The sequence below is a fragment of the Pantherophis guttatus genome, chromosome 4, assembly GCF_059756535.1.
Source record: "Pantherophis guttatus breed Tessera chromosome 4, ASM5975653v1, whole genome shotgun sequence".
NCBI classification, from domain to species: Eukaryota; Metazoa; Chordata; class Lepidosauria; order Squamata; family Colubridae; genus Pantherophis; species Pantherophis guttatus.
This window is the reverse complement of record NC_142066.1, coordinates 95,729,737-95,744,756: the sequence shown is the minus strand read 5'-3', so window position 1 is coordinate 95,744,756 and position 15,020 is coordinate 95,729,737. Positions and strand designations below refer to the sequence as shown.

Below are 15,020 nucleotides of genomic sequence, written 5' to 3'. Positions count from 1 at the left end.
AACAGATAAGATAGTGAAAGAAGCAAGAGGATTGGTGAGGCACCATATGAATTTATTGGACCAAGCTGAGTTAGTGCAAAAAATCTGGAGAGCAAAGCAAAATTATTTTGAATATGCCAATAAAGCGGGAAGATGGTTGTCAAGCAGATTGAAAAAGGAACTAGAAAGCAGAAAGATTAAATGGTTAAGGGATAAATCAGGTCATTTAGTGGTCAGTACTGGGGAAAAAAAAGAAGTGGCGTATGAATTTTTTCAGGAGTTATATCAAAGAGAAGACACCAGTCGAAAGCAATTCAGTTTCCTAGAGAACTTGCCAGAGGTACCAGATCAGATAAGAGATATGCTAAACAGAAATATCTCAGAGGGGGAAATAGAAGAAAGTCTGAAAAAACAAAAGAGTGGTAAAACCCCTGGAACAGATGGACTGCCTGTAGAGGTGTATAATGTAATCTGGGAAGTGATCGGGACCCACTTGTGCGATGTCTTTAACAAAGTGCTGAATGATGGACAAATACCAAAGTCTTGGGAAGAGACGTATATCTCTCTCCTTCCTAAGGAAGGGGCCGATATGACCTATATTAAGAATTATAGACCAATAGCCTTGCTTAATGCTGATTATAAATTGTTTGCATCCATCCTAGCAAAAAGACTACAGGTTTTTTTAAATCAGTTCATATATAGAGACCGGAATGGTTTCTTATCGCATAGATTGTTGAGAGATAATCTGAGAGTAGTATTAAATGCTCTTGAGTATTATGAACACCATTCGGACAAACAGATGGCACTTCTCTTTTTAGATGCTTATAAAGCATTTGACAGCGTGAGTTGGGAATTTATGTTAACCCAGCTTCGTAAAATGGAATTTGGTGAAAAGTTTACTCAGGCGATACAAACAATTACTCTTCCCAGGTGGCATGTGTTTTAGTTAACGGGGAAAAAACAAAGGAGGTTATAATCAGTAGGGGTACGAGACAAGGTTGCCCGCTTTTATTTATTCTGACACTGGAATCTCTTCTTAGGGAAATTAGGAATATCCCAGCAATTAAAGGACTTAAAATACGAAGGCAGGAATTTAAAATACAGGCATTCGCGGATGACCTTGTCTTCATTTTAGAAGATCCTTTAGAGTCGGGCCCAGAGTTGATAGAGATGATAGAAGAATATGGTAGAGAGACTGGGTTAAAAATGAATAAGGACAAAACCCAGATATTGGTCAAAAATATTCCAAAGATGCAGAAGGATATATTAGAATCTAAATTGGATGTTCAAATTGTAAATAAAATTAAATATCTAGGAATTTGGCTAACAGCCCGGTGCTCTACAATTAAGGAAGATAATTTTGTTAAATTATATGATCAGACTGCAAGAGACCCGGAGAAATGGAAAAATTTACAATTGTCTTTGAAGGGACGGATAGCAGCAATTAAGACACACGTTTTGCCTAAATGGCTATTTTTATTTCAATCAACTCTGGCGAGGCTAGATAAAAGGTTTTTTAAAGGTCTGGATCGAGTCGTGCTGAAATTTATTTGGCAGGGGAAAAGGCCTAGGGTGAAGCTCAAAATGTTACAAGAATATAGAGAGGGGGGGGGGGCTTCGGCCTCCCCTACTGGGAACTATATTATCGAGCTTCACTACTGGCCTGGTTGAAGGATTTGGTGTTATTGAAGAGGAGGTCTTTATTAGATTTAGAAGGGCACGACCTACAACACGGCTGGCATGCACTGCTATGGAAAGAGAAAGTGCAACAGTATAAGTATTTTAAGAGACATTACCTAAGGCAAATATTGCTGGAAACCTGGGATATATTCAGAGGAAAATTCTATACTAAGATTCCAACCTGGATCTCAGCAACAGAAGCGATGACATATCCAACAGCTCTTAAACAGGATAAAATTGTTAGATATAAAGATCTTGTGGATGCTCAAGGGATATTAAGATCTAGGGGAGATTTGGCTGACAAAGGAATCAGGCTAGATTGGTGGACCTACGCTACATTTCAATCTCGTTACAGGAGAGATAGAGATAATTATGGGATATATGTGATGGAACAGAGTTTTGATAAAATATTATTGGGAGAGGACCATAAATACATAACGAAAGTGTATGCACAATTGCTTGAGCGAATGATAGGAGAGGAGGTTGTAAAAGATACTATGATTGCCTGGGGGAGGAATTTTGGGTCCTCAATTCCTTTAGAAAAATGGCAACAAATGTGGGGGGAAAATATTAAAATGACTATGGCAACATCTTTCAAGGAAAATGTATATAAAATGTTGTATAGGTGGCACCTCCCACCAGCAAGAATTGCTAAAATGTTTCCGGATGCATCAGAGTTATGTTGGAAATGTGGGAAAACCAGAGGTACGTATTTCCATCAATGGTGGACTTGTATAATGGCAAAGAAGTATTGGAGAAGGATTAGGAATTGGATTAAGGAAATTACTAATGTGGACCTCCAATGGAAATCTGAGATATATTTACTAGGTATTCGCCCAGAGGGGCTGAGTAAGAAAAAAATGGTATCTCACTCTACATATTTTAGTCGCAGCTAGAATAGTGTTCGCCCAACAGTGGAAAGAAAAAGAGATACCGGCTAGTGCCCAAATTATAAATAAAGTATTACAGTGCGCTGAGGCGGACAGAATGACATATATGTTGAAAGAAAAAGAGAATTCTGAATTTTTTCAAAGTTGGGACACTTGGTATCGGTGGTTGAATAAAAGGATTGAGATGAAGTGAGGGCCTAAGTCAATATGAGGAGAGATATACTTATCTAGATTGAAAGATAATTGTATGAAAACCATATTTGGGGATTATTTACTTTATTCTGTGTTGTGGTCATAATTATTTATTAATGAGGACAGGAATATTATCTGCTGGAATAGACGTGTTTAGTGTTATGAATGGGGGAGGGAGGGGAATGTATGGTTTTTGTTTTTATGTATAATCAATGTTTTTGTCTCATGTTGATTTTAACCTGGAAAACTTAATAAAATTTATTTAAAAAAAAAAACTTATGAAATAAAACATGTTATCTCTAAAAAGCCACAAGATTCTGATACTTCTTTTATAGCTGAGTTAATGTGCTATTCTTGAATTGGCACTGAAGGGACATAATAATAATATAATAGGTGGAATTACTGGGACATAATAATAACTTGCTGTTTTCCTTCTGTAAGAATTGCTTTGCTAAGAATTGGAATTGTGTTTCTACCAGTGATCTCATCTCTGTGTTATTTTGTTTTTCTGTACCACTCCATGCCTGATGAATATCTCAAGAAGTGGGGTATCTAGGCACTCAACCCCCCTGTTCCTTGCTGCACTGCCAAAGGAAGGCATGGGCCAGGAGGCCAGAATTTGGTATTCTGAAGGTATAAAAGGATACCATACCTTCCCCAAGGTGTGGCTATTCCTCACATGCATTGTATTTGTACGTTCTGGATATAGTCCCACCCAGTATTTTGTTTTTGGCCATAAATAAAATTTGTTTCTTTTTGCAAGACTCATCTTGAGTTTCTCTCTTTGGCATTCTGGTGACTCAAGTACATTTTGGGACCTTACAGCATAAAACTATTCTGGCATGAAATTTGTTGTCTCCAATGCCACTTCTACTCCTGCTTTTTTCCCCAGACACTATAGTCGCTCCAGGGTATTGGGTAATAGCCTAATAACCATGAGACTGATCTTGGGAGGCATCGGAAATATAGAAGAAAATATTATTTGGCACCAATCAAGTAATGAATGACTTAAGTCTGTTTCATACATGGGCTGATTATGAGATGAAGGTCATATCATGGGAACATGAGAAAAAAATTGATATTACCAGGGCATATTCATGCTGTGCATAGCCACAAATAGGGAAAGATGGTTGTTGTGTTGGCTGCAAAACACCATTACAGCTACTTCCAGAAATCTATTTTTTATAATGATTTAATTAAGCATTACAATTAAGAAGAAAAAAACTAATATAAACTAAAAAAATATAAAAGAATAAAAAGTGCAGAAAAGAAAGAAAAAATAGTGAAGAAAATATATAAGGAAATGACTTCCTCCTTCATATATAAACAATTTTAGTAAATTATTACCTTCTTTTAAAATGCAACAAATGATCTTCCGTATCTCATCTCCTATCTATAAACAGATCTTTGAAGTCTCACTGTTCAATTGTAGTCAAGAAAAGTTCATTAGACTTACCAAAAATAGCAACATATCTACTTTAACCTTGATCAAATAAAACAACTTAATCAATTAATTAAATTTCTATAGCTGCCCAATTCAATCAAATGACTCCATGTAGCTTACAATTCTAAAACTATAAAAGCAATGAAAAGATAAACAAAACAATCTAGATCTTTAATGATCAAGATAATGATGAAACTCGGTATCTTTTAACTTATTCTTTGTCCCATAAATATCCTTCAATATGTCCAATGTTGAAATATTATATTCCATTCTGGAATGGAATAAAATACTTAAATTTAGTAAGATAAATTTAAGTGTTCTTAAATTGTAATCTTTAGTTCCTTCCAGTTTCCTTTAGGCTCTAACCTTCAAAGTCACATCCAATATTGTTTTTTTTAACAACAGCAGCATTTTCTACAAGATTCTTATAATTCATTTCTTGAAATCTTATTTTATATTCATGTGGCCCCTTATTCATTTCTAACTTTCCAAAACCAACATTCTAATTACTCTTGTGATTAAGAAAGCTCACCAAACTTTATGTCCATTTAGACTGCATTATAAGTTTGGATGAAATCCCTTGACTCCCAGCCTCTTGACTCCCAAGCTGATCACAGAAAAATTCAGTATCTGCAGTCTATTCATGAGAAGCAGGTGTCCAGAATACAAGTGGGCAATCTCACAATCTCTTTCTGGAGATACTTTGCTGGTCAGAATTCATTACCTGGCCACCAATCTCCACCACAATGTAATCCCTGCTCTTTCAGGGACATCTAATCCCTTAAGGACATCTCATCCCTGAATTTACTTTTGACTGTTTAGACTCTAGGAGTTTTGCAAATAGAATGCAATACCATTGATTATTTCACCAAAGTCAGTTGATAATTGGTAACAGAAGCTCATTCCAAAATAAGGGGGCTAGGATGGCTCAAAGTGGCATAAATAAGAGCACGAATATGACTATTACTTTTTTACTGCACAAAGAGAGTTCTGACTGTAGTAGAATTTGTTGCAAAGGGAAGCAGAAATGTCTACAGGAAGTCCTTATTTACTATGGGTGTCCTTACACTTTTAATGGTGAAATCAGTGTTGAACTTAACTTCCATCTTAATATTATTTATTTATTTATTTAATTTATATTGCCACCTATTCACCCATGGCAATTCAAGGTGGCTTACAGAATATAAAACCACATTTAAAACAATAAAAACTAACAAAAAGAATCAAATAAATTAATATAGTACAATATAACAAAATCACCCCCCACCTGCCCCCCCGCCCAGCGACAGCAGATCACGAGTCATTTAATGGGCTCTATCCCGCTCTGGGTTCCCCAGGCCCGCTGGCAGAACCAGGTCTTCAGTGCCTTCCGGGACAATATTAGAGCAGGGGCCATTCTAACCTCTGGGGGAATGATGTTCCAGAGAGAGGGAGCCACCACGGAGAAGGCCCTTCTTCTGGGTCCCATCAGGTGTATCTTGCTCGGGGATGGGACCCGCAACATTCCCTATCTCTCCGCTCTGATGGGTCGGGTAGACGTGACCAGCAAGAGACGGTCCCTCAAATAACCTAGTCCTAAGCCATGAAGGGCTTTAAAGGTGAGAACCAGCAGCTTGAATTGCACCCGGAAGCAAATCGGCAACCAATGCAGCTCCTGCAGGAGAGGTAATACATGTGCACATTGGGGTCTGCACAAAACCATGTGGGCTGCTGCATTTTGCACCAACTGAAGCTTCCAGATGCTCCTTAAAGGAAGCCCCATGTAGAGCACATTGCAATAGTCAAGATGGGAAGTGACTGGGCATGAGTGACTGTGAGTAGGGACTGTTGGTCCAGGTAAGGGCATAACTGGCGCACAACCCGTATTTGCGCAAAGGCCCTCCTGGCCACGACCGCATATTAGCCTATGTATATATACAAATGAATCTTATATTAAGAAATATTGCAAGGCTTCTTGGACTTATACTTCCAGACAAGGCAACTGAATTTAAAAAGAACAATGTACCTATAAAATTTATCACAGATTAGAAGTTAGATCCACGTGAATAAAATTTAGTGTGATATATGATATTTGAAAATCATTCAGTGTGCAAATAAAATAATAAAATGAAAACAAAATGAAATGCAATCTGATATAGCAGAAATGCCTATATAAATAGTATTAAAACAGAATAACAGCAGTTCAAATTGCTAATCCAATTTCCACCAAAATGTGAAGAAGTGGCAGTTGCTGAAAATGACTATTTAAAATCTCTTAAACCTGCAGAAGCCCTAGTTTTAGTTGACTATACCTGCTGAACAAGGAGCTGTGAATTGTTTTACAGAGCTAATGTCCTTTAAAAATGATTAACAACAATATTTGGTGCATGTTATCACTCAGGCAAATGCATATTTTTAAAGAAAAATCCCATTGAATTTTGTGGGATAGAAAAATTAGCAATTTTAACCAGATTATCATTTATTTTAGCAGCTACATTAATAAATGTGGCGCAGAAATTTCAATGCAACCTGACAACCGAAGACTAAACTATTGATCCTACTGATAGGGAAAAAAACTCTATAGAACAAATGTAAAACAAATTACAATGCATATTGAGCACGGACATATTAAATCAATGTCATCCTTATTTGAAGATCCTGTAGTTCCATCTGTCATTTAAAAGGTTGAATTCCAGATTTTAAAATACCAGGGACTGAGTACTTGTAAAATTCCTAATATCATCCAGCATGCTGCTCAAAGTTTTGTTATTAGAATTATCAAATAATAGCAAGGAAAAGGAAAGGAATTTGAGTTGATTTAAAATATTTTCTTGTACTTACCAGTTGTCTTACTCATTGTATTTTTTAGTTTTATTCCTGCAAGTTTTGCAAGAGGCAGCCAGGAATTGTAACAGGTTTGGTGTTGTTTTTGAATGGGCCAAATGAACCTTTCTCCTTTTATCAGGTTTGCTGATGTCAGTGTACACTGCTGATGGGTGGAGATGGAATGGGGGAATTGAAACATGATTGACTTTAAAAGTTTGCAGAATACATTAAACATTAAGACTACACAAAGATCATTTAGATAAATGGCTTTTCTGAAATAAAAGAAAGCCAGTTTTCATTTACAAGAGGAAGCTATTACATGAAAAGGATGTAGAATGCAATATGTTAATCCCTAACAAATGATTATCAGAAATCATGCACATTTCAGATTTTGAAAAACCATGTCTCACTTTGTAGCATATATAGCATCTTTCTGCAACTTTTTAAAGCAGTCATATTTTCCCCTCAGGTAATACAGATATTCTTGACTTACAATTGTATTTCAACCCAGAATTAGTGATAAATCATTGCAATCTTAAATGCTCAGTCACTTTGTGTAAGATAAATGAATATATAAATTTGATAAATAAATAAATGTGTTAAAATAGAACCTAGACAGCCATCTGTCGTGGATACTTCTTGTACTTAACAGGAGGTTGAACCCAATGGCCTAAATTCTGATTCCAGTACATTTGTCAATTGTCAAACATTTCCAGAAGGGAAGTCACATTTATTTGTTAATGAAAGAAAAAACTTTTCACCCTTAATATAAATATTGTGTCTTGTTTGATTTTTGGTCTGGGATGATGAGCAAATAGGATTTACAAACCATAAGTATCTTCTCTACCTGTTTGATTTGAAGTTCACAAATGTTTGGAGGCCATATCAAGGAAGAAAGGATTAATGTGTTATGCAGTCCCAGGCAATTTTGATACCATATAACAATTAATAAATTCTGATTTAAATTTTAATATAATTCCACACCAATATGCAGTCTTATCCTCTTTAGACTAGAACCGTGATGGCAAACCTATGGCACGCAGAGCCTTCTCTGTGGGTACGCATAGCGTTGCCAGCTGTTCTTCTGGTTTCCAGTGTGCATCTTTGCAGGTGCCGGAGCACCAAAAAAACAGCCTGTAAAACGGCCAAAAAATAGGCCGTTTTTCAGGCTGGTTTTTTTTGTGTGTGGCTGTTTTCAGGTCGAAAAATGGGCTGAAAAACAGCCTGAAAACATCCAAAAAACGGCTCAGAAACGGCCTGAAAAACTCCCAAAAAACAGACATGCAATGCTGAGCAGCTGATCTTTGGGTTTCTGGTGCTCCAATACACACAAAGACCAGCTGGCCGGCGCACATGTGCATGCCGGAAACCTAAAGACCACCTGGCCGGCATGCACATATGCACTGGCCAGCTGGTCTTCGGGTTTCCAGTGCTCCAGCGCGTACACTTGTGCATGCATTCCAGTTTGGCCACTCGGTGCCGAAAAAGTTAGCCATCACTGGACTAGAGCATAGCAGTGGGGAAAGAGGTTGAAGAAGATTATACATTATATTCTGTTCATGGACTCTCTTCCTGTTTAGTGTTTTGAGTATTGAAGAAATATGTTTGGTAAAATCAAGAAATGTGTGAAGAAACAAATTGCACTTTAAGAAAACAAATTAAAAAACAAAAGTGAATGACCAGTGGGAAACAAAAGCAATAGAGATGGTTTGGTCAAATACAATGAAGATGGAATCACAAATACATATGCCCAATCACAAATACATATCAAGAGGAATGAGAAATTTGTGACTGAGAGTTGAAAAGGTTCTCAAAGAATATTGAGATATTTCAAGAACAAAAGGAAATATACAAAGCAATGTTTGAATGTGGCTGAAGGAAAAATAGTTTGGAAGGATAACAAGGTATGGAGAGACATAGTGAGTTGTTTTCAGATAAACTAGATAGTTCTATTTGTTTATTCTTCTGATGAAGCTTTAATGTCTTTTCCTTTTTACTTCTATGTATATGTCTTTTATATTTCTCACTATATATGTGTAGAGAAAGTTTTGTGTAATAGTTAAGGCATCAGGCTGGCGACCATGATGCCTTAACCACATCAGTTTTAGTCCTGCCCTAGGTATGAAGTCAGCTGGGTGACTTTGGTCTAGTCACATTCTTACAGCCTTAGGTAGGAGGCAATAGCAAACCACTTTGAAAATACTTGCCAAGAATATTTCAAGGACTTGTTCCAGCAACCTGTGAGAACTGGATATGATTGAATGGGATGTATGTGCAGTTCATATATTTATATTTGCTTTTCTTGGGAACTGCTAGAATAGATGCGGAAGTTTGCATTTATTTTAGATAAATATTGAGACTTTCCTGACCAACTTTAAATGATTTCCCACCCTGGATAAGCAATACTATCATTAGGAAGAAAAAGAAATACACCCTCCAAATAAATGTTGAAGTACATATTTGGTACATCAAATTTACTTGTTTTTATATAGAGAATCTTGACCTCAGAGGGCATTCTGAGAAGTGAAGACTTTTTTAAAGGTCTCAGTGTAGAACAGAAAAAGGTGATCTGCATCTCTCCAGAGCTTTGGCATATTTCCCACAGCCCATCAAAGTATCACATATTTCATGACACTGAAGGGGAAATTATTAAATAATCTAACTGCATCTAATTCAAACCATTAAAACACATTATCCTGACTGTAAGTACTAGGAGCGCAGCATAAAACCCAGCTTTTAAAAAACTTGTGGATGTATCTTAGGATGTAGTAAATTAGAAAATTCTCAAAAATTTAAAGCCATGGAAACCTTACCACGATTGATGCTGAACAGATGTCTGTACAAGGATTTATAGGTGTTGTCAGCAGTATTGTATTTACAGGTAGGATGTAAATACACATTTCCTATGACTAATGACTTTCAGACCTGTCTAAAGGATTTTGGGAGTTGAGTCTAGCAGTCAGAAGTAGACATATACAACTGGAGTATACTTAACCCCATATCTAGATAACTCAATCTATCAGCTTCATGTAGAATGGAGAAATCAGACCTCAGGGAATCCCATAAAGAAGAGGCAGACTTCTCTTGCCCATATTTGAACCTACCCTAGAAGAAGGAAGTTCTTGTTTGCAAAAATTAACAATAAAGCAAACCAAAATCAGATCCTATTAAGTTGGCCTCACTGAGAATGGGGAAATATCCAACAGCTGGAGATATTATTAGTCATAGGACTAGCACAAAAACTCACAAACATTTGTTGAGATATTAAAAAGATCAATCATAGATGAATTATCAAAGAAACGGGGTAAGTGAAGCGCTCTGGGAAAATGGAGAATGAGCAGCAGTTTTGAGCTTTGCTCTCCTTTTTACTCTCTATTTTTATCCTTTTTAAAAAATACTCTACTTTTAAATCAATTTTTAACTTTTAACTTTAAAAAGTTTCAATTTTACTACTTGAGAAGTTCATCTTTTTTTCCAGCTTTTACCCCAGTTTTTTACTCTAGCTAGTAAAGCATTTAGTTAATGAGAGGAAAGTTTTCTCTACTAAGCAAACCAGCTATCCATGGGTGCGACAACGCCCAGACAACCTAAGATAAAAGACTTTTTTCAGATAACGGACACTGCAAGTAAGTCTTCTTTTCTCTTTTCTTCCTCCCTTGCGACTCCGGCAAACAAACCTAGCCCCCTTCTGAATTGGGAAGAGGACGACTGCACATCTGTGGAGGAGGGAGTTGCAATTCCAGTAGGAGTTGGAGGGGAGAACAATAATAACAATACTAGGAACAATTTTAAAGGAGACTTGAATTTGGTTACTAAGAATTGCCTTCTAACAGTACAAACAGTTGCTGCCATATTTGACCAGCTCCTGGAAGCGAATGGAGGGATTAAAGAATTAAAGTCTTTAATGAGAAAACATATTAATAAGACAGCTGAAGAAGTAAACAGCAAAACTCATATTCCAAAGCTTACCCATGATGTTAGGCCAGCCTGTGTGGACTGCGGGTGTCAGGGCAAAGAGGATGCGGTGGAGAGGCTGGTTTTGCAGAGGCACAGGATTTTACTCCAGGTTGCTAACACCCCTCTGAATAGGGGCAGGTGACACAACAGAAGAGTGGTTCCGATTTCTCTATCCCAACTCTTACGCTGTAGGGTATAGTCTGACGAGCTAATAGAGATTTCTTGGCTCCCCGACAGACATGGTTGCAAAAGTATATTGCTAACCTTTGGGAAGATTGTATTACCATCGATGTTACTCAGGCTTGAGACCTCACTAAAGAAACTCTGTATTTGGCCAAGACGGGTATTTCACACCACCCAAATTCAATCCCTGTTAAAGTCTGGGCAGAGAGCCAAGACAGTGAGGGAGGTCGATACTAATCTTGGGAATGCCAAAATACCAACGGCCAAACAAACAAGCCCTCAACTAACAAGATTAGGAAAAGATAAGATAAAGAATTTCTAAACCTACATAATGGAAAGCTTCAGTTTATTGATGATGAGAAGGAACTGGTCCACCAGTTTTCTACCCTCTGCCCAGAAGACCAAGAGATGATACTGGAGAAGATTGAGGTAGTTGGTCTAATGTTGATGTCAGCAGCTGGTGCAACAGAAAGCTTGAACGTTTTGCTTCCTTCTGGCAGCTGCTCCATGGAATTGCTATCAAGACCGGCTTCTGAAAGCACTCAAGCTTCATAAATAAAAAGAGAAGGCATACTAGTCCAAAAGAAAAAGAGAAGAAAAGAGAAATCCATCAGGACTTGGTAGTACGTCCAAATTGACCATCCAGTAGAACAACTAGATAAGGAGAGGGAAAGCCAGAGTACCTGCTCATCTGAAAAAAAATTCATTCTTGGAGCAAGGGCAGAAGCACTGGCAATCAAGATAAAGAGGAGCAACAAGTTCTGCAACCCACAAGGAGAAGTATCAAACCTCACAATAACTGTGTTTATATGGGAAGCACAGTTGATATCGACCCTGCTCCAACGTCAAGGTGACATCCAGCATTTTTATCATCTAGCCAACCAACCAAGCCAGACCACCTTGCCTCCAGAAACTCTATACAGTTGCTGACCTGGAACGTAGCTGACTGGAAAAGGATGGTTGATAGTGGACTAATGAGCTTTCTCCCTAGATTTGATGTAATAGCCATTCAAGAAACCTGGTTAACCAAAGTGGACGAACCAGTACAACTGCCAGGCTTTCAGGGTGTCCCCAGCCCAAAAATAAAAGAAATACAAAGGGACACCCTCTGGTGGGCTATGCATTCTTATAAAGCAAGAGTTTCAATGGCAGGGGGAGAAACTATACAACAAAGACAATATTCATACTTCCTAGCTGTTAAATTTGGATATGAAGAGTACAAGTTAATACTGGTAAATGTGTATATCCTTCCAAACACATCCGAGTATTATAACTCTGAATACTGGATGGGCTTGGAAGTTATCCTAGATATATCTGTATGGTACCCTCAGCCCATAGTGGTATTACTAGGAGATTTGAATGCTAGATTGGGTCCCTTTGTATGAGCTCGCCCAGAAGAAGGGAATCCCAGGGGAGTTTTTTGATAACCATCCTGTGGCTCTCGAGACCGTAAAAGTAATGCTACTGGCCTGCTCCTAATCTCCTTAATTTTTAAGGGTAATCTCCAAATTCTGGGTGGTAAGGATAAGACTTACACATATCCTTACACATACCACTTGGCCAAATCAAGCAGTGTACTGGATCTCTTTTGTGTGTCTAGATAAAGTTGACCGCTTTTCGGAGGTCACAGTACACCTTAGCGACAATAGCAATCATCAGCCTGTAAGTGTGACATTGCGAGGCTGCTCAGATCGAAGATCATATAACATGGCTAACAGATGGCTCACCAAAAAGGTAGAAGTGACCCAAAATAAAAGGTTAATTTGGGCCAAAGTTGATACTAAGGCAATATCAGACTGCCTTAAAACAGAGAATGCTATTAAGTGGGGTAGAACAATCCAGTCATCTACTGACTGGCTGTCAGCCTTCAATGCATTCTCTAATCTCTGTAATATTCTGAAGAAACACCTAACAACTAAACCTGCTACAAAAAGAACCTGAGTCGGTAGATCCTGGTTTCATCCTTAATGCCAGCAACTGAAAAAGAAATTGAAGGCAGCCATGAGGCTCACCCAGAGGAATCCTACTGCTCATATACAAGCTGAGATGTTGCACACAAGGGAATATAAAAAAAATCATAACATTAAAGAAAAAAAGTTTTGTCATTTCAATCTGGTCAGAACTTGAGTTGGCTGCCAGAAGTCATAACTCAGTAATATTTTGGCACTCTGTAGCAGGTGTCCTGAAGGAATGGAGATTTGCATTTGACACACCAATTTCTGCTGAGGATTGGGAGAATTATTATCAGTGTTCGTTTGCTTCCACGGAATCTGCAGAGAAACTGTCTTTACGCAGTGATCTAGTAAACCCTAGAACTCCCCCCCCCCCAGTCTCTGAAAAGGAGATACAATCCATCATTAAAAGCTTAAAGAGCAATAAAGCCCCAGGTGAGGATTTTTTACCAGCAGAATTATTCAAGAAATTTTCCAACTGGTGGGGTCCAGTATTGGCAGGTCTTTTTACACATATAAATAACATTTGCCATATAACAGATGGGTGGAAGATGGCAATAATTGTCCCTATATATATATAAAAGGAAATAAAAAGGATCCTAGTAATTATGGGTCCATTAGCCTGATTGACATTGCAGCAAAAATATATGCTAGGTTCCTTTTGAACAGAATCGAAATCTGTGTAGAGGAAAACAATATCCTCACAGAAGAACAAGCAGGTTTTAGATAAAACCGATCCACTATTGATAACTGCATTGTCTTGAACCATCTAATTGCAAATATGCCTATAAGAGGAGACCCGTTTACTGTTTTTATAGACCTTACAGCAGCATTTGATATGGTAAACAGAGAAGTACTATGGAAAAAAACGGACATCTCTTAAAATAGAACCTAGACTGCTGGCTTTGATTAAAGCCCTTTACACAAGTACCTGTTTGAGGGTGTGGTATGGGGTTAATGGGACTCTGATTAACAGGATTCACACAAATAAAGGGATATGGCAAGGGTGTTTTATTATTTAGTTTATATATCAATGACTTGCCAGGGTTAATGAAGGATTCCTTGGTACACATGGCAATGATCCTAAATACTTATTGTAACAGCTTGCTTTATGCTGATATGATTTTATTATCAATTCATTAGTAGGATTACGAAAGCTATTAAGAAGATTCAGCTCTTATTGCCAGGATAACTCCCTAATCATTAGTAAATCTAAATAGAAAATAATGGTGTTTGGAAAACATCATCAGAGACATAGGTGGCAATTAGACAGTGAACCAATTGAACAGATGAACACTTCAATTAGGCGTAATCTTTTCTACAACTGGATCTTGGGCTTGCCAACATAAATGGAGTATACTTAGAGCAAAAGCCCATTTGAATTTACTGCTTATACTAAAGAACCATAGTTACCCAGGGTCCCTAGCCCCATTAATTAAAGTATATACAGTTAAGGTTACTATGCTCTTGTACGGAGCAGAGGTTTGGGGTCTATACTCAACCACAGTCCTAGAACAAACACAGTCCTAGCATTTGAGACGTATTTTGGGTGTAGATCTAAGAACATCTGCTGCAGCAGTTAGAGCTGAATTTGAGAATTCATACAATTCATGCACTATCCAAAATTAGAGCATATAACTATTGGTGCAAAGTCAATGAAGTGGAAACTGATAGACTCCCCAAGTTATGTCTACTAGAGCAAATAAAATTACAATCACAAATCTCCTGGATCACCAAACTAACAAATTTTGTAAGAAGCTGTGGCCTTCCTGTCTCTTGCGTAACAGGAGAACAGTTAAAAAAAAGAGCTGCCCAAAGAATTAAGGATATAGAAGCACAAAATGATATAGCTATCCTTAGTAAGGTACGTAACTTCAAATGGCTGAGCAAATACAAGCATACTTTTCAAATAGACAGCTATTTGAGTTACAACTGCCA

The 15,020-nt window shown here is 37.6% G+C and overlaps 1 protein-coding gene across 1 annotated transcript in view; it reads right to left on the bottom strand.

Moving 5' to 3' along the window:
• TGM4 (transglutaminase 4) overlaps positions 1-9,429 on the bottom strand; it is a 73,326-nt gene extending 63,897 nt beyond the window's left edge. The window contains exon 1 of the mRNA XM_060685955.2: positions 7,006-9,429. Within this exon, the coding sequence (XP_060541938.1) occupies positions 7,006-7,225 (220 nt within the window). The 5' untranslated portion in view covers positions 7,226-9,429. The remainder of the gene's footprint in view (positions 1-7,005) is intronic.
• Between the last annotated feature and the right edge of the window lie 5,591 nt (positions 9,430-15,020).